This window comes from Myodes glareolus, chromosome 24 (assembly GCF_982192425.1).
Source record: "Myodes glareolus chromosome 24, mMyoGla1.1, whole genome shotgun sequence".
NCBI classification, from domain to species: domain Eukaryota; kingdom Metazoa; phylum Chordata; class Mammalia; order Rodentia; family Cricetidae; genus Myodes; species Myodes glareolus.
In genome coordinates this window covers 33,400,410-33,421,295 of record NC_142049.1, presented here as the reverse complement: position 1 = coordinate 33,421,295, position 20,886 = coordinate 33,400,410, and the positions used below count along the sequence as shown (strand labels likewise).

The window sequence follows — 20,886 nt, the reverse complement described above, 5'->3', positions numbered from 1 at the left end:
GATGATGATGAGAAACTATCTGTATGACTAGGTCAAGGAGAAGTTGGGGGTGGGGGAGAGTAGGGAGGGAGAAGGACAGAGAACGTGGCCAAGCTTTGGAAAGTCACAAAAGCAGTGTGACAGGACATCAAAGCGCAGAAAAACAGCAGGTGGTGCCAAAGGAAGCAGAAAAGGCCAAAGACTCCAGCCGCAGAGCTCCTGGCCGAGGGGGGGTAAGTCAGGCAGCCCTGGACATAGTGAGCTGACTTCCTGACCAGAGGACAGGCTCACGCCCCCATAAGAACTGGACAGATTCTTCAGGCAGGCGTCAGCAGTGGACAGGAATCCCATGTTGTCACTCCATATAACTTGGGAGGTTGTTAGCTAGGTGCCATTTTGAGAGGAAATCTTCTTCTTAACACAGAACTACTCTGGGAGCCTGAAAACAGGGAAGACCTAGTTAGGAAGCCCGACATTCCACAGTCCCAGGATGAGAGACAGCCCTCTCAGGATGAGAAGCAGCTGTGAAGAGCAAGAGCACCAGGCTCTGGCACAAATGCAAGGCTGCAAGAGGCTTGCCTTATGAGGAGGAAGGCACAACGTTGTACGCTGTGGCCAGGGACAGATGTCGCTAACTGAAAAAAACACTGGAGTTCACAGCTCTGAACCTCACCAGCCTTTAGGTCGTTTATCTACTGTCTGTACAGGTCTCCTTGCTGTGGTTGCCTCCTACACTCCCAGTGGAAACAAGAGACACCCCCAGTAAGATCAAAAGCTACTCCAGGGGATACAAGCTTGTGAAGGCAGCCCACAGGCTGCAAAGCTGAGGGTGCCCAGCAGAGGTCCCTGGTGCACAAGTAGAATCCTGGCAAAGCTAGATTTTACTACACTGTACTGTTCTTCATTTTCCAACAGTGAGTTAGAGGGACAGCTGTGTTAACTTACATTTGCAAAGTGAGCCTAGCCAGCCACTGTGGACATCCAAAACTGTTGTTTCTGAAGCTAATAGTCTACTCTCAGAGCAGAAGTCAGAATAACACTTAGCGGTGAGCACGTCACCCTAGTCCACTGGGAAGAACAATTCAGCTCTACTAAAGCCCAGTCAGTCACACTTGGAGAGCTCAAACTCTCTGAACGAAAGAACACAGAAGACATGAAGACAAAATAGCTCCAGATGTGCAAAACTCAGTGTGGGGCTCCTTGAGGCATGAAATCAAAACAGTATTGCCAGAAGTACTGGCTCAAAATGGATAGGAAATACAAACAGCCTAAACGTCCACCAATAGGATACAAGTATGTGTTATATACATATGAGTGTATGTGTGTGTGTGCATACACACACAAAATGGATATTTCTCAGTTGTAAATACACACAAAAAAATGGCTATTTTTTAGTTGTAAAGAAAAATCAAACTGACATCCTGAGTGCCAGTCCAGTGCCTGTGTCTTCCTAACCTCATCCCACTCTAACCACACCCAACTTCCAGGCCTAGCTCTGTCCACACAAGCTGTGCTACACCTTGACTGTACCCTCCTAGTTCTCAGACCAACCAAGACCCCACATCCAGTGCCCTTGCCCTGTCTGATAAGTCCTACTTATAGTGGTTGGAACCTCCAGGCTTGGGTCAGGACAGACAACTTAGTGCCAGTGCAGACCCCTGGATCCACCTAACCTATCACTCCCCTATCACATCCAACCTCCAGGTCAGTCTGTGCTCTAGCACAGTCTGCTAAGCCCAGTCCCTACCTACCAGCATGCCCCCCAGTCCCAGACCTATCCCAGGTCCTGACTGGGCCTTGTCTAACTTCTAGATTTGGGCAAGAAACAATTAAAATCAGAGTAGAAATTAATGGGAGGGAAGGGTAGGAGAGTTAAATAAGGCAAAGAATCAACAAATCTAAGAGCTGGTTCTTTGAGAAGACAAGCAAAATTGACAGATCCTTGGCCCAATTAAAAAAACAGATAACTGAAATAAACAAAACCACAAATGAGCTTACAGGTAAAGGGAATACTTTTTAAACTTATATTTCATTAAATTAAACAAACAAACAAAAGATTTTGGCATATGCTCAAAGAAATCAACATCCAGCTAAATCAACAACAGCTAAGAAGTGAAAACCAGCTAAATGTGCCTTAACTGACAAACAGTATACTGAAAAAGTTCTACACACATACAATGAAATACTATTTATTCAGCTGTAAGATAATGAAAATATGAAATTTGCAGGTAAATGAACAGAACTAGAACATATAATGAACGAAGCAGCCCAGACCCAGAAAGACAACCCCTGCATGTTTTCTCTCATCCTCATCCATGGATCTAAATCCTCAGGTGTGAATACATAACCTGAAGTAACTACAGAAATGGGAAAGTAGGGGCTGGAGGGATGACTCAGGGGTTAAGGGCACTGGCTCTTCTTCCAGAGGTCCGGAGTTCAATTCCCAGCAACCACATGGTGGCTCACAACCATCTGTAATGATCTTGTGCTCTCTTCTGGCTTGCAAGCATATATGTAGGTAGAACAACATAATAAATAAAGTAATCTTAATAGGAAAGCAAACATGGAAAATGGTAGTGGGGCAGGTTGCTCAAGATCAGGGTACACGTGATATAAAGGGGAAGTGAGGAAACAAGAGGGGTTTAACTGGGGATGAGGGAGGACAATGCAGAAGTGGGAGGGAGAATGGATTAAACAACATTAAGGATGTCTGGGAAAGCTATAGGATATTACATCTTTTTATATTTATCTAACATCACACACAATACACAAGTGTATACATTCATTCACACATATGTGTGTATGTTTGGGTTGAATACAGTTAAAATACTTAAAATGACAATGCTCCCCATAACAAGTCACAGAACCCTAGTTCCAGGCATGAGAAACTTCCTTTCAAACTGTTGGCCAGGGGAGTGCAGGATACTCCCAAACAAGGTAGTCTAGCGCCCTGAGTTTCCTCCCAGAAGTTGAGTTAAGTCCATACTGCTGAAGACACAATGGACTTTGGATATGAGTATCAGTGAACTAGCTTTCACAGTATCAGAAGCTGCTATGGAAGCCACCAAGGGAAGAAAACAATCAATGGTCCTACCCAAGTGAGACACCGATGAACCACAAGAATGACCAGCAAGGCAAGATATTTTCAAAGGCGCAAGGGTGGCAGTTGTAGCTTGGTGGTAAGCACAGCTGTCTTTAGACCTGTGCATCGGGAAGAAAGCCATGCCTGGTACTGTGAGCCTAGTCAGCTATCCATGACCAGTGAGATCATGGACCTGCGTTCTAACTTACCCTCACACCCACAGGTAGGTTTGGCTCACCGCCCATTAAATGAGCATTTTGTGCATCAGATGGGGGCATTGCAGGAGCCATGTTCTCTTACATGTGGACCTTAGCCTTCAATCTGTAGATAAATGTGTTTAAATTTGAGTTCCCACAGAAGAAAAGAACGTCAGAAGGGGCGATGTGAAGGGTAGATGTCTAGGGAAGGACAGAATGAATGTAGGTGGTAAGAAGGGTGAACAAGCAGGGCTAAATGAAATGGGGACAGGGTAGAGGAAGAAACACAGGCAGAGCTAAGTAGCACTAGAGATCTTTGACAAACTCACAAGGAAACCTACTCTGTAGCAGCTTCCTAAAATACAGACACATGCATAAGCATATATGAAAGGGATTTAAGTGGAGTTGCCTTAAACTGGGAGATAATGTCTTTTCCAAACATCTTACGCTACCAAATATAAATTCCAGTGTCAAATATGTTACCTCTTTTTGAGTTACTGATACAATTGTTTGCTTTCTGTTTCTGAGTGTTTTTAGAAACTGAACCTTCAGTAGCAGGCTGCTCGATAAGAAGACTCCCCAGGGCTGGGGAGAAGCCTCAGCAGGTGAAGACACTTGCTGCCAAGCCTGACGATTCCCACAAGTTGCCCTCTGCCCTCCAGAGGTTTAAAAGTAACCGTCAACAAAAGGAAGAGAGAGAACTCAAGTGGGAAGAGGCTATAGGCTCTCAAAATTCACTCTCTATGGCTTCCCTCCTCCAGGAAGGCTGCGGTTCCTCATAACCTCCCTGAACACTGCAACCCACTGGGGACAAGGACTCAAATGCCAAGCCTGTGAGGGGCACTTCCCAATCAAGCCACCACAGTAAGTAAGCACACCCAAAATTAACGTGAGTCAGCCACAGTAAGAGGCTGTCACACGCCCATCACAAGAGCAAAACCAGAGCTCAAGGAACACTGGGAAATAGAGACGGCATTGTCAGAGAACCAGGGCATGTGCTACACAATACTATCATCATGAATCTAAAGTATGGTCACCTACACAACACCAACATGACAACACCACCAGCTGGAACGCCAACATGAATGGGAGAAATCTCACAAGGCCCCATGGCTCAATGAAGTAAGCTAGAGTCAACTAATGGCTGCTAGGCGGGAGAGGGGGGAGAGAATATGACTCAGTCTTCTCCAGGGCTCAGTACCTGATAGGTTATCCAATCTCAAGTGGTCAGCCCTAAGCACACATAAATAGGAGCAACACTAAATGGATGCAGTAGGGTGTGTGTGTGTGTGTGATAACAACTAATGGAGGAGTCATCAACGGAGTGGGATGGGGACAGTTGAAGAGGGGGAGTGAAGTGATGTAAATACAGTAGCTATGTAAATAAGTTAATAAATAGTCCTTTATTATTGGGGACAGGGCATGACAGTGCTCTCATGAGCTCAGTAGCTGTGTGTGGCTGCCTGCAGAAGACATGTCCAAGATCAATACTGGGTCAATATTCTGCCAAGGAGTGGAAAAGAGTTCAAGAGCCCCCATTCCTAAGGGAAGATTTATTGACAACTGAAGAAGTAGTCAATGTTACTCTTATAGTCCTGCACCCAGAAGTTACATATACATAGCACACACTGGAGTCCGTGGATTATTTAACTTTTAAAAAAAGGTAAGAATGGGAGGAGGCAGGGAAAGGGCAAATCTGGGAGGAGTTAAGGGGACGAACTGAGGGTAAAGATGAACAGAGAACACAGTAGGAAATGAGGACAGGGAAAATCGGATTATTCATCCATTGCTAACAAGAATACAAAAGAGTCCAGTTATTATGAAAACAATCTGACAGTTTCTCATGGCATGCACTTGGAAAGACATTCTTGGGCATTATAATAAAGAATCAAAACTTGCTTCCACTCACAAAAAAATAAAAAATAAAAACACCTTGATATGATAAAGAAAATTAACTTGTAACAACCAAAAATCACAAAGAACTTAAATGTCTTTCAATGACTGAATAAAGCACGAAGCAGTATTCAGTAACAAAAAGGCGTCCACGGTCTTGACACAAACAGCCATCTAAGTTGACTCTGCAGGGTACAGCATCAAGTGGACAAAGCAACACACAGGAAGATTGTCTGTACAAGTAAAACTGGACAGAAGCTGAGTGTTCAAGAGATGCGACGGCCAGCCTGCAGGCCAGCAGAGCGCGACCTTTGTCAGCATGGCCGGCCACACACGCCTAGGCGGCCACACCGTCTACAGGAGGACGTCTGAAAGGTTCAATTCTGCGTTACCTAAGTAGGAAGCACCCAGCGGGTCTCTTGCCGTCTGGAAGAGGACAGGTTCGTGGACAGAGGGCGTGGCTACATCCACTGTCGTCCAGGCTACACTATGCGAGGACCCACAGGCCACTCGAGTGATCTTCTGGCCCTCCAGGCCCTGCACCAGGGTGGGCTTTCTGTTAACTGTGGTTGTGCCATTGCCCTGCTGGCCATGGTCATTGTCCCCCCAAGCATACACCTGTTATAGGGGAAAAAAATTACATTTTTCAATTTTACATTATTTCTAAAAACACTTGAAAATGCATAAAACATGTCATGGTCCTTGAAAGAACTGCACTCTTAAAGATGAAATGTATTTCATAATATAACAAAAGATCATGAGTACATTCAGTTCTGAGGGGAGGAAAAAAATCAACCATGAATTGCTTACCAACTATAAATGCTATTTCGTATTATTCTAATTAATTCGCCCTTCTTTGGGTGGGAGACAGAGGATGTACTGCATTGGCTAAGTGCAGTAAATCCACTATATGATAAAGGGTAAAGAAAAATAAAAATACCATGCTCATTTTTCAAGTAATTTGCTCTTAGGTTTTACAGTTATAAAGCATAAAATTCACTTTGAACTAAGCAATGTTAATTTTGTTTTCATAAACCAAATTTAAAAAATGTCTCCATGGGCTAGTCATAGCATACTCTTCTTAAAGGAACAAAATCAGTAATATCTACCAAATCCTGTATTTCCAAAGTAAAGTAGGTGTAGCCTCTATCATGTAAACACAGCCTCTGCTGTATAGGTATAGCCTCTATCATGTAAGTAGTCTCTATTATGTAGGTATAGCTTCTATCATATAAGTACAGTCTCTATTATGTAGGTATAGCCTCTATCATATAAGTATAGCCTCTCTTACATGGGTATAGCTTCTATCAAGCATCAAGGTTTTTTCCCCCTAAAATAAAAGCTGCTAATAGCTTAGGGGTGTGGACTTCAAAATGGAAAGGATAATTTGCCAAGACCCCCCAACCTGTGCTGACAGTTAAGCAATACAGCAGTAAACAAGATGAACTCTGCTCCACCTTAACACCTCTTCAATATTAGGTTCGCGCAAAACAGATTACAGTTTTGGAGTATAAATTTAAAATTATTGTAAATAGGTTCAAAATAAGTATTTATTAATCAAAATGGAAACCATTACAGCCAAAGACACATTTTTACCAATGAAAAATAAGTTTATTTATTCATATACTATAAAAATCTAAGCTGTAGGGTTAGAAAGCATTTGCTACACCCTGTTTGTTGTGGTTTTTTTCTGCACCCTGTTGGTTGAAGAAGTGTTTTCCCTGCAAGATGTTTGAAGCCGTGGCAGGTGGGCAGTGAGAGTTCTGGTGGATGAGGCAAAAGATCACAGCCCTGCTAGTTAAACCTTTGAATCACTGGCTGAACAGACTATTCATCCTACTGATTTGCTGAACATACTTCTTAGATGCAACGGTTTGGGCAAGATTCAGAAAGCAATAATGGATCACACTCGCAACACACCAACAACTACCATGGCCGTTCTCTGTTTTGTTTTATGTCTGTTCTGTGCATGTTTTGTTTAGGAAAGTACTCTGGAGTTTCTTCTCTAACTACCAAGCAAGTCACAGATGGCTGTCATACACAATCTACTTTTTAACGCACATCACAATCTAATCAAGAAATAGTTCCACTACTCATAGATGAAGATGACAGTATGAAGCAATATTTCTTTCTTTCTGTATAGCTCATGGAGCACCCACTTCTGGGAAGTTCTTTACTTTCCAGTTTGCTCCAAATACTGAACGACTGTTGAACGGTCCAAGCTGAGTTAGCTGGCAACACCTGTATAGCTCTATGATCAGCCTCCACAATATGGTTCCTGTCAACTCCTGAGGCTCAACCACTGTGCTTTCCATCTTGAGGCTCTCGTCTCGTTTGTCAAATGTCTTGAGCCACCACTGCATTGTTATCTGTTAATAGTTCCCGGGTCAGACAGACTGCTGGTTTGGGGAACTGCAACCAATGCTTTGAGTCACTCTGAACATGAGTAAGAAAATCACTAAAATTTGGTGTTTGTCTAGTATCATTTCAATAGTATAAAATAAATGACAAGTGTAAGTCATCATATATATACACATATATACATATGTGTGTGGGGAGGTGCAAAATGATGTATGATAGGATCGTTGAGATGGCTCAGCAATAAGTCCTTGGGAACAAGACTGACAACTTGAGCTCAATCTCCAATACTCACAAGGTGGAGAACCAACTCTAGAAAGTTGACCTCTGAATTAAACATATGTGTACACAGATAGACATAAACACCCACATATAAAATAATTGTTAAAAAAAGTAAAGATTATGTATAATAAACATAATAAACTTATTTAGGAATATATTTCAGTATCAAATGGCAAATTTCTATACAAAAACTGTGATTATTTTTGCACCAACCTAATATTACACTCATCCAAGCATTTCAGGAGTCTAAGGGATATTTGTTATTTTTATTTTTTTGGTGTGGCATGCTGAAAATGTGGCCCAGGCTGGCCCACAAAAACTCACTACGTAACCTAGGCTGGCCTGCAACTAGCTATTTTCCGGCCCCAGACTTCCAAAGGCTGGGGTTTTAGTGAGTATTCCAGTCTGGACAAAACAAGCACTACAGCCCGCCGAGTACTCCCTTACCACAGGCCACTGAGCCTCACCTGTCCTGAGTCTGTGACCGCCAGGCAGTGCAGGGCTCCGACTGCCACATGCACGATCTTCTTCCCTCTCAGTCCCTCCACCACTTGTGGCTTCCGCACGTGCACATCCGAGCCGTGGCCCAGTCTGAAGTAGTCCCCTTTCCCCCTGGGGACAAAGCAGCAGTTCCGGGATCACTACATGGTTAGAGTCTGGCAATGCTACAGGAAAACTTTCACGACCACACACCTTCTAGAGTGATAATGTCACACACAGTGTATACCACAAGCCAAATTACCACAGACTAAATTGGCGGGGAAGATCTCTAGTGCTGTGATGTGTCAAACAAGAGCTCAGTTACTATGGATTCCCGTGTAAAAAGACAGAACAGAGCAGCAAACTGCCAACCCCCTCCCAAGTGCTATCTGGGATGTCTTTTCAAGTTGCTAATTGCCTGACATGACATAAGGAAGTTAGAAGTCTGTTTTGTTCTCCTTATTTCATGTAGCTTTCAGTATAATGTAACTTACAATTTTTTTTTAAAGCTATATAAACCTCACGCAAACTGGGTGAAATTGTCTATAGATCTCTTTACAAAATGAACTGTAAGATCTTTCTTTTTCAGAATGTTATCAGTAATCTCAATTCAACATAGATTTTTTTTTTTTCACAAAGATGCCAAATGAGTAAGAAAGTAACAGTTTTACAAGCAGCCGAGGCTGGGCATAGGGCAAAGCCAGGGCTCTCCAAACAGTCTGCCTTCAGCAATGACACTGAGGAAGTTTACATACCACGTCCACACCACTCCTGACTTGGTGAGTGCCAAGGAAAACTGAGCTCCGCACTCAATCTGGCACACACCCTGGCCATTTAGTCTCTCGATGTTCTGGGGAATGTTACAGCCTTCACTTCCTCCTCGGCCCAATTTTCCAAAATCACCATCACCCCAGGAAAACACCAAACCTAGGTTTAAAAAGCAAACACCTCAGGTAAATTCTTAGCATTTACACCCCTACCCAGAGGACACTCAGCATCATAACCAGCTCCTACCTTCATCAGTGAGAGCCAGTGTCTGTGCATCTCTGCTTCCACACGCAACCTGGATTACTCTGTGACCAAGAAGGACTTTCACCTACTCGATTACAAATGTAAAAACAGAATGAAGCACGGGAACAGGGAAAGCAATGGCAATTTTTCCACAGACTGAAAGTCAGTATATTGTTTGTGTCTTTAAAAACCTAGACTTGAGGCTTATCTTCACTTGAAAAACCAAAGTGATAAAGCTTTTAAAAGCAATGAAAATTTGTATAATCACCATTTTGGGCTTCAGCTGTGTGGTGTTATCACCATGCCCCAAGCGACCATACTCGCCCAGGCCCCAGGTGTACAGCTCCCCGCTGGATGTCAGGGCTGCACTGTGAGAACTGCCGCAGGCTATGTCCCTGATGCGCTTGGTTTTCAGGGCCTCAATCAGCCTTGGCTTGTCACAGTTCCTAGGGCAAGAGTAAAGTACACTCCTTACCAAGCTTCTGTTCAGAGACGGCCTATCTTTGATCGACAAAAAATATACATCACCCTAACTGTCAAACCTTAAAAAGAGAGTAGATCAAACTACAGTGTATCCATTCACGTTTTTTAATATTAATATTTATATCAATAAACAACTTCTATTCATAATTTTCTGTAAACAACTGTGAAAATACCTTATTATTACTAGCTAACAGTTTCTTAGGAATGAGCAAGATTGAGGAAGAGTCTTACATTCTGCTGAAGTGTCCAAGTTTCCCATCATCACCTTCGCCCCATGAGAACACTTTCCCGTCCACTGTTAAGGCTGTAGCGTGCCGGCCTCCTGCAACATTCACACAGGGGAAGGTTGTCAACACGTAAGGTATAAAGAGTTCACCATGTGCTACCTACTCTCCTTGGCATATGGCATGTGCTCGATGTGTATGTGATAGCTAAATGAATAACAGAACCATCACCACAGTTATCATAGAAAGCTTTCTGGGTGACATATATGTAAAATAAATGGACTTTTAGTAAACTAAAATTGTTAAAAATATTTAACCTGAAAAGAAGCAAAATAATAATGACTGTTCATGGGCTCCCATTACTTTAAATACATAAAAAGTCCAAACTAAGATAAAGGGTGAAGACAGGATAAGATCATTAAGCAGACTGTCAAACACCTTGACAAGAGTTCCACCACATGTCCCGGCAGTGGACTATCTGAACAAGCCCCATTGTGGCAGCTAAGACACTGTACCGGCCCTTCAGAAGCACATCAGCTAAGCTGTTCCCCGACATTCTCCCAGGCCAGCACTCCACCTCAGGTTACAGGCATGCGCTGTGGCTGCATAGTCAGGGAGGGATCTACAAACCACTGAGCTCCAAGGCAGAGCAGACGGGGCTCCCGGCAGCAGGTACTCAGCAACAGACAACTCCATATACTATCAGGGGCAACAACAAACTCAGCTCTAGAGAAGGGCTGCACGAGCCGCCTTCCTGCAGCAACAGGCCAGAAGGGCCAGTGCTCTTCACCTACCCGGAGCTTAACAGGGGAGAAGAGTAAGTCCTTGTTTCGCACATAGGTCCTCTGGAATCCTAACCAGTACAAGTATGAATTGAGTTTAGTATCCAGAGTCTGCTCCATCCCTCGGGACCTGGCATGGTGTTCAGAACATTTCAGTAATGCCAAAGCGGGAGCTGAGGGACAGCAGTGAACTTGCTTGAAAACCACTTTTCTCACACTGAGAATTCGTTGGTGCTCCGGGGAATCTCACGGGAGCCACTGAGTTTTCACAGTAAGATACCCTATCTAAGTGACAGAACTTTACAATTTAATAGCTAAAAAGTGCTGGGCCTGACAGACACAAGCGCTCTAGGACTGAGCACAAATCCTCTGAGAGGTACAACACACACCTGAAATAACAACAATCCTGGCTTCCAAAAAGCTTTATTGAGTACTAATAACTAATCTTAGACCGAGTCACATCATCCACCTCTTTCTTCAGAGTAGTTAACTAACATTTGAAAAAGAACACAAGGATACTTCAGAGAGTTCCTGAAAGGGCTTGAAACACTTGCAAAGCAAGAGGCACATCAGGCCCCTGTGCACTGGTGCCAGGATCATACCTGAGTGGACTGCTACCTTCTTGACCACGTAGCTGCTGAGGGCTGTGATCTGCCGAGGAATAGGGACCGTCCCGCTGGACATACCCAGCCCAAGCCGGCCGTTTGTGGCTTCCCCACAGGAGTATACCTTTCCTTCCACAGTCACTGCAAGGAGCAGTCAGAAGTCTCAGCTCTCACAACATAAAGCCACATTGGTTAATGTGTGTTCAACATAATTTACCAATACTAAAATAATCATACCTGCAAACAAACTCTTAGATCCACCAGCCACCTGAACCACATTCAGAGCAGACAGAGTCTCAGAGAATGAAGGAACCTTGATCTGGAAGAGGATTTTTTAAAGCAAAGGAAGAAAAAGTGAATGTTTACACTCTTTCACTCCTAAGTGATCTTAACAGATGATATACAGAATTGCTGTCAGTTTGTGATTACCTGAACCACAAGAGTCCTTAGCTCTTAGAAATACAAGCTAAAGTGTCTTAGAGATGAAAGAATACAATTAGATTTACTTATAGTGGGTTTGCAGTACAGGAACACAATTAGATCAGGGGCTGGGGAGAAGACTCAGTCAAGGGTTCGCTATGCAAGGATGAGGATTTGAGTCCAATCCAGAGTTCAATAAAAGAACCAAGTGTGGTGTGATGCAGAATGCCCCTCTGTATGCTGTGAATATAGGTTGCCTTTTTGGTTGATGAATAAAGCTGCTTTGGCCTATGACACGGAAGAATACAGATAGATGGGAAAGCCAAACTGAATAGGTGGGAAGGCGGAGTCTGGGCAATGCCAGGAGCCACCAGAGGATTAAGATGCCAGAGCATTGCCAGTAAGCCATGGGGCACGTGGCGATACACAGACCAATGGAAATGGGCTAATTTAAATGTAAGAGCTAGCTAGTAAAAACCTAAGCCACTGGCTGAACTTTTATAATTAATATTAAGCCTCGAACTGGCAGGCAGGAGTGAAACCTCCGGTTGTGGTGCTGTCCAGTGCTCATACTCTCCATGCTGGGGAAGAAAGGCGGCTGTCCTGTGCTTACTCATTGTTGGGAAAGAAAGGTGGCTAGATCCTTTGGAGCTTGTTGGTCAGCCAACCTAGCCTAATCAATGAGTTTGGGACTAATGAAACACCCTGTCTCAAAAAACAAAGCATATGGTGCCTATGGAGCTGCTATATGCATGAAAACATACGAAGAGCAGCCAGTTGTTGACAATACCTGGAGTCTGGAATGGGCACATGAGAAAGAAGTCATAACTCTGAACTTTTCTACCTTGGTACCTGTGAACATTTCTATACTGAAAGGTCTAAGAAGAAGTAAGCATGCTATGACCTGAGGACAATATGCCCCACCAGTTCATGTGTTTGAACATTTACTCTGCAGTTGCGGTATTATTCTGGAGAACTGGAGACTCTGTAGTAAGGGGGAGTTAGGTGGAAGAAATGAGATACTTGGGGGTTGGCCTGGAGGGTTACAGCACCACGGACTGCTTGTAGTCTCCTCTCTGCTTCCTGACCTGCTCAGATGTAGTAAGTAAGCTGTGCCACCATGACAAATTGTGTTCCTCTCGAAATGTGGTCCGAAGCACACCCGTCTTCACGGAAGTGCTTCTTTGAGGTGTTCCATCACAGCCTTGCTCACTCTCTGACTGTAACTCATATACCTAAGAAACTGTGCTAACTGGGCATGGTGTGGCACATCTTTAATCTCCAAGTCTGGTAAGCAGAGGCAGATGAGGATCTCTGTGAGTATAAGGCAGCCCAGACTGCAGGCTTAGTGCCAGGCCATCCAGAGATATATAGTGAGCCCTGTTTCCTTCAAAGAAAGGGAGGGAGGGAGAGAGGGAGGGAGGGAGGAAGAGAAGGAGGGAGGGAGGGAGAGAGGGAATTACATGTTTCTGCTTTTTACTATGATAGATATGGTTAAAATTAAAAATCTTGCCTAAGAAATTTGGGTGCACGGGAGTGTGTGGGGGGGGGTGGATGTAAGGGGAGACGTGTAGAAAGAAGGGAGAAGGGGAGGATTCGGGAGAGCTTGGGGGAATGGGATGGGTGGGATGGAGGAAGGGTGGACATGGGAGCAGGGAAGTAAACATCTTAATTAAGGGAGCCATTTTAGGGTTTGCAAGAGACTTGACTCTAGAGGGGTTCCCAGGTCCACGGAGAGGTCCCCAGATTGTTCTTTGGGCAGCAGAGGAGAGGGTACCTGAACTAGCCTTGTCCCATAGTCACACTGATGAATATCTTGCATATTACCATAGAACTTTCATCTGGCGATGGATGGAGATAGTGACAGAGACCCACATTGGAGCACTGGACTTAGCTCCCAAGGTCCAAATGAGGAGCAGAAGGAGGAAGAACATGAGCAAGGAAGTCAGGACCACGAGGGGTGCATCCACCCACTGAGACGGTGGGACTGATCTAATGGGAGCTCACCAAGGCCAGCTGGACTGGGAGTGATGGAGCATGTGATCAAACTGGACAGTCTGAATGTGGCTGGCAATGAAGGCTGACTGAGAAGTCAAGGACAATGGCACTGGGTTTTGATTCTACTGCATGGACTGACTTTGTGGGAGTCTGGTTTATTTGGATGCTCATCTTTATAGACCTGGATGGAGCGGGAAGGACCTTGGACTTCCCACGGGGCGGGGAACCCTGACTGCTCTTAGGACTAGAAAGGGAGGGGGAGGTGGGAAGGGGGAGAGAAAAGGGAGGCGGGGAGGAGGTGGAAATTTTTAATAAATAAATAAATAAATCTTGCCTAAGAAACCCTGTATTATTATATGGTGATTTGTTTTGCATTATGAATGGACTATAACCTGGAAGTGTGAGGTAAAAAAAGGCTTTGGTCAAGATAAGACCTATATCTAACCATCAATATACCTACCTATACCTAACTATCAGTGACCACTGCAAAATGGTGATTTGTGACCTCAGGACATAAATGACATTTAAGGCAGCCTAAATAACAATATAAATTAGTTCAAGTAAGTGAGTTTCAACAGTCTCTGCTTCACGACAATACCGGTGACAGAGGCACATGACTGATGCCGTCATCACAGAGACTAAAAAGAACAGATCTCATGGGGTGAAGTTGTCCCCCCAATACTAAAAATTAGAGTAAGTTGGGTTTTTGGACCTCATCAAACAAGATACAATGTACAATTAATTCAATCCTAATTCAAAGGCATTATTTGTTATAGTTACTCTATTTTTTTATATGGAAAATCTCACCTTTTTTGTGAGTAAGCACTTCACTATTTGTGAAACAAGTACAAGCATAGGAGCAAATGTGTGGTTTTTCAAAACAGGGAAAACCTTTGTAGCCTGTCCTAGAACTCACTCTGTAGACCAGGTTGTCTCGAACTCACAAAGATTCACCTGCCTCCACCTCCTGAGTGCTGGGATTAAAGACATGTAACACCACTGCCCAGCAGTCTCAGGATTAATTAACAGTGAAAGGAGGGACTGGGTGGAGAGGAGTGAGGGGAAACCATGATCAGGATGTAAAAATGAATGAATGAATGATAAGTAAGTGAATGAATGAATGAATGAATGAGTAAAAAGGGGGATGGAGGAGAAATCGTGATCAGGATACAAAAATGAATGAGTGAATGAGTGAGTGAGTCAATGAATGGGGGGGTGGGGGGGTCTCTACCCACAGCCACTCCACGATGACAAGCGTGCACACTCAGATTTATTGTCCCATTTCCCTGCGCTCACAAAGCATTCTCTCCATACAACTGTATATAAAGGAGAGAAGCAGCTCACAAAGTCTGAACTCAGAACCCACATCTAGAAAGAGGGTTAAGGAGCCTGGCTACTGCCAAGCCTCAGGCAGAAGCCACAGCAGCAAGCACTGCTATCAGTCACAGGGAACAGGGTAGGTACCTTAGAGCCTTTGAGCCCACCCAGCTGGTCCTTGTCATTCAGGCCCCACACAAACACTTTGGTTCTTATTGTAGCTGTTGACTCCAACCCGGCAGTCTTCTTTCTAATGAGACTAGAAACAAAGGTAGAAACAAAGCATTAAAACATGAAGGAGCTCCTCGAAGTAAGGAGTCCATCTCAAAGATTTGCTTTAGCACATGAAACCACCAGTGTGTGTACAAGCAAGTGCTCCAGAGGACCAGCATTTCCACAGACATGGACGACAGCTGTAGGTTATCACTGTATCTTACTTTCAGTACAGCAAACATTTACAGGTTAGTCTGTTTTCTTTCTGTACATTTGCTTGTTTTTGAGATGGGGTCTCACTATGTAGCCCCATCTGGTATGGAACTCACTAGCTGGACTAGGCTGTTCTTTACACTCACAGAGATCTGCTCACCTCAGCTTCCTGGGTGTTAGGATTATAGATGTGTACCACCACACCCAGTAACATGTTATCTTTCAAGAGCAGAATTTATATTTGAACCTTGTACTTTTGTTGGAGAACATTCTGGTATCAGATAAATCGGTCATTCCTATACCGTAAGATCCCATGAGGCAAAGCTTCTATAATCCAGTGCATATCTGCTTTCTTCCTAAACACAAGCTAAACATAACACTGCTTCCTGGCTCAGAACAAGTCCTAGTGCTCAGCAGGGTGCCCAGTGAGCACAAATGGACCTAGGAGCCCCTGGGGAAATGACCTAACAGGTTCCACCCAGAAGTGGCCTTGTTGTATTTTGTATTTGGGGAGGGGGTTGGGAGAGGAGGATCCTGTACCTAAACATGTATGTGGTCATTTTATTTCTCAAAGATAAAATTAAACAGATTTGACTATGTGGTATTGGAAGTATTCTAATATACATCAAAGCAATACGCTACTTCCTTCCTTTACATCCTCTGTCTACAACACAAGCTGGAAAGACCAGGATGGAGGGGTTCTTCCATGACTGCACTCCTGGGTTGCTACATGCCTTGATGGCAGCCACAGTACTCCAGTTCTCCACCTGATAAATGCTCGCAGTGCACAGGACAAGGTTAAGACGGCCTCGGCTGGTACTTTGATGCCAAGTGCTAAAACCCTGCTTCTTTTATTTGTTTTTGTGATCCATTTTTACAAGGAATGGAAGATTCTGGGTTTTAGAAACTACTCTTTATATAAACATCTTTTATTTTAAAAAAAATGTTATATAGCAATAAATATTTACTTTAGGGGATCAAAATTCCATGGTATAGAAATAAAAAATGTAGAAAAGCTGACTTAACTGACAAGAGGCAAAGTAGAACAAATTTATATACAAAGTATCTAATTATCACGGAACAGATTTTTGGTCAAAAATATGGCTGGGAAACAGATACTGACATTCAGAATATTCAATGAGTGGTACAATGTTAAGTACTGGATGGTCAGCTAAACATAACCACAAGCAATTTGGGTGTTGGTTCTGTAACAGACTGCTTAGATTGCTTATTAATCCAGACATTATTTGCTAATTAATAGCATTATTTAGGAATATAAAGATGCACCCAAATGTCTCGATTTCCTTGTTAGTGTATTCAATTACTAAAAACAAACAAAAAAACATCATCACTAAGTTATGGCTATATCACATATATAACAGATGTATTAATTATACCAGTCCCACTCATTTTAGTGGTCACTAAATGAGAAAACATTAAGCTGCAATTCTCACACATATTGTAAATAAACTAGGGTATGAATACACATACTGTTTTCTTTTCAGTCTCTATGCAGGGGTCTTGAGATAAGGCAGGAGAGTTGCAGCACTGATGACAAGAGCATGTGCTGAGCTGCAGTCCAGATGGAGCCGCTCTCTCTGCCTCCCTACATCACTCAAAGTCACTTACAGCAAAATGTGTTTGGTCACCTGAGTTCATCTACAGCCTATGGAAGGCTCTGGCCCTACTAGGAACCCAGCGTGGCAGAAGCAGTGCTGGAGACACTGAAATGTATTTTGCACGTTTGTCTGAACAACCCCACACGCACTAATCCATCTACAAAAGCACAACTGTGCGTGAGGAAAGTGATCAGCGGCAACGTTTCTGTCAGGACTCCAAAGGAAGCCTAAAGTAGTCCTTGTTACACATGTCATGGAGTTAACATGTAATGGAAGAATCTGTCACCCCTGACACACCCTGTTTCATAACACTGAGTCTTCCTGTCCAGGGCAATGCTCCACTGCAGCCACCACACAACTCCTTTCTTCCCAGCTCGAACACCACGCTGACGCAGGTGAGTCTGTCCAGTGTCACTGCCCACCACAGGACGGAACCACAGGAGCTGCTCCACACATGTGCAGAGTGACAGCCACAGCAGCAGGCATCCCTACCTACAGGGCCAGGTAACAAGAAGTCCTAGGATTGCACAAGAATTATACACAGAGCCTTGAGACAGCCCAGAGACAGCTGTGTGACAACATTCATGTACTTAATGACACCCAACTGTAAACTTAAAATTGCAGAAGTGGAAAATCAGGCTTAGTATATTTTACCATAATAAAGAAAAACTAGAACATTTAAGTTAACAGTATTTTACTAGCAATAAAATGTGCCATACCATGTCTACAGAAAATCATGATCTAGCACAGAAAACAAAAGGAAGCTACAGGGATTTAAACCAAAACAGGAACAGAACGTTTCAGATTAAAAACAAAAGTAAGCTTTTTTCCTCAATCTTCTCTCTAATGGTCATTTTTTTTGAAATGTTCATTTTTTTGTTTTATTTTCTTGCAAGATAATTATTTTTGACAACTCGACTAAGCATCCTAGTAGGCACGATTCACGATCTGGGGATGGGACAGAAGGCAGCCAGTCCCACAGGAAGAAGCTCTCACCTCCCAGTGCTGCCTTTGTCGTCCTCCTCCTCCTCGTTATCTGAAGCCAGAAAAGGAACCGCGGCCAAATCCTCCTCCTCAGCCCGGATGCGTCCCAGCAGGATGAGACCATGGATTTTGCAATCGATTCCTGAGCTCCTGCATTGCTTTATTGCGATCTCAATGTACCTGTGATACTGGATGTGAAAATGACAAGTTACAGACGCCTCAGACTCAGAACATAGACACTGACATTCTGGGAAGATTTCAGGTTACAAACTGCATCTGTGATTTCACCAGTCTGGGTAGAAAAAGGCCAAGATAAAAGTAGAAATCAAAGAACAAAATGGAGAAATAACATAAAGAACTACAGAAAACAGGAAGAAGACAGAGTGGGATTTTATTTCCTGCCCCCAAAGAAGCCAGTTAGCTCATCTGACCACACCAAGAAGCATGGTCAGAGCTGAATCCTGCCAGCAAGTGCCCTGAAGGGCCTCCTAGCTCCCAGGGAAAGCATGAGAGCTGCCAGGACAGACAAGTGTGGGCTGCTGGAAATTCAAACTGGAGCCAGAACACCAAGCTAACTAACTAGACCTCAGGAAATTACACCCTGGAAAGAGGCGGAAGAACCTGAAACTGAACACTTCCAACACTTAAAATCCTCCTTTCCCACCACTGCCTGGAGAAGTATCACAGCCAGGCAGTGGAGAAGAGGAAAGAATGCCAGAGACTGAGCCAAATCTGTGCCTGACAGGCAAAAGAAGAGCAGGGATTGTAGAGTTGAGAAATCACACGCAACAAGTCAATCAGACCCACCCAGGGAAGGGGCCGTAAAACACGGAGCAGGGTACAGCATCCAGTCAGAAGCACCAAATGCCAAGCTACATGGTGTAGAGGGGCAGAAGCACAAGCGTGAGTACGAAGCTAAGATCTGTGACAACCCCAGCCAGGCCATAGCAAGGAGGAGGTACAGGGGCTCCATGGAGCTGGTGGCAGAACCTGATGCACACAACACAGAGACAGGCTGTCCCCTACCAGGGTCCAGAAGCACTCCTGAAACCACAGTACCTCTTCTCTGTTATCCAGTATGGCTTCTGATCAGTAACTTTTGATTTTAGCAACCTATTTGATTTTAGCAACCTACTTTATACACACACACATCTTTTGTCATTTTAAAAATTTAATTCTTCTTCCATATTTATATTCTTGTACCTTAAGTGTCGATTAATATGCTGTGATTTATATCATGTTGGAAAAGGCTCTTAGATGCCTCATTTCTCTAAATCTAATATATATTGTTTTCTACTGCTTTTTTTAAACCTCTAACCCACATACTTTCCTTCTTACTCTATTTTTCACCACAGTTCCTTCACTGACTACTTAAAATACTGATACTCTTAATCCCTGTGAGTTTGCAACATTTCCCCCAACCAGAACACTAGTGTCCCTGTCTCCAAATCTTATAGGGACAAGTGAGGGACACAGAACTCACTCCAGCAGCTAATACTAGTACTACTGTTCAAACATCACAAATGTTACTGCAGTCAGTTTCCCCCTGAATATAAACCCAAGTGAAGACAACCCACATGGCTGAATTCATACAAAGTAAAAGAGAGAAAACTATCAACCCAAACACACACACACACGATGGATGGATAGATAGATAGATAGATAGATAGATAGATAGATAGACAGACAGACAGACAGACAGGAAGGAAGGATAGGATAGATGTGATAAACAGAGAAGTAAGTTAATGACAGTTATAACAATATAAAAACACAGAGAGTCACTATATGCGAATAAAGAGAACAATTCAAGAGGACACGACTCTATAATTTTTTTTTAATTTTTTTTATGGTTTATTTAACTTTATCTTATGTGCATTGGTGTGAAGGTGTCAGATCCCCTGCAACTGGATCTTCAGACAGTTGTGAGCTGCCATGTGGGTGCTGGGAATTGAACCCACGTCCTCTGGAAGAGCAGTCAGTGCTCTTAACCACTGAGCCATTTCTCCAGCCCAACTCTATAATTTTTTAAGTAAAAATTTATAGGTAAATATTTAATACCCTGAATCGTGCGGCTCCAAATTCTATAAAATAGTGAGAAAGTGGATTTAACAGGTATCTACTGAATATTCCTGCCATTCTCTAAAAATTGTTCATGTTACAGGCAGACAGAGAGCAGAAATAATCCCTGAATGCGGTGGGGAAAACCCACCCCACAGTGATCCTTAGAAAACACACAAATACTTGAAGACTAAACAATACATTTTAAGTGAACAGTGACTCACTGAAGAAACGGGGAAGGGAATTTTCAAGCTCCTACAACAAGGGTACAATGCTCCATTACCCATGAGTTAACCTGAAAAACAAATTACTAAAACAGGCACCAATGAAACCCACAAGATCGTTAGAGAATACTTTGAAAATGTGTGTTTCAAGTTTGGAAATCAAGGAGAAAATATTTCTAAATGCATATGACCTACAGGAATTAAATCTACAGGATGTAAACAATATAAACAAATTCATAACTTTAAAAGAGATGGAAGCAGTACATAAGTAACCTTTCACAATGAAAAGCCCAGAATTGGATGAGTTTACTGATGAATAGTAGCAAATATTTAAAGGAAATCTGATACCCATCAACATTTATGAACATTTCACAAAACAGAAAGGGGAAGGTATAGCATCAATTTCATCTTACTAAATCAATGTCACCTTGATATCAAACCAAAGGAACCATGATTAATTTCTT

The 20,886-nt window shown here is 43.2% G+C and overlaps 1 protein-coding gene across 1 annotated transcript in view; it reads right to left on the bottom strand.

Annotated features, from left to right (window-relative positions):
- Herc2 (HECT and RLD domain containing E3 ubiquitin protein ligase 2) overlaps positions 1-20,886 on the bottom strand; it is a 171,143-nt gene that overhangs the window by 47,620 nt on the left and 102,637 nt on the right. The window contains 10 exon segments of the mRNA XM_085682685.2: positions 5,544-5,769; positions 8,259-8,403; positions 9,027-9,198; positions 9,286-9,367; positions 9,551-9,728; positions 9,997-10,087; positions 11,374-11,517; positions 11,614-11,695; positions 15,259-15,370; positions 18,153-18,328. Coding sequence (XP_085538811.2) covers positions 5,544-5,769; positions 8,259-8,403; positions 9,027-9,198; positions 9,286-9,367; positions 9,551-9,728; positions 9,997-10,087; positions 11,374-11,517; positions 11,614-11,695; positions 15,259-15,370; positions 18,153-18,328 — 1,408 coding nt within the window.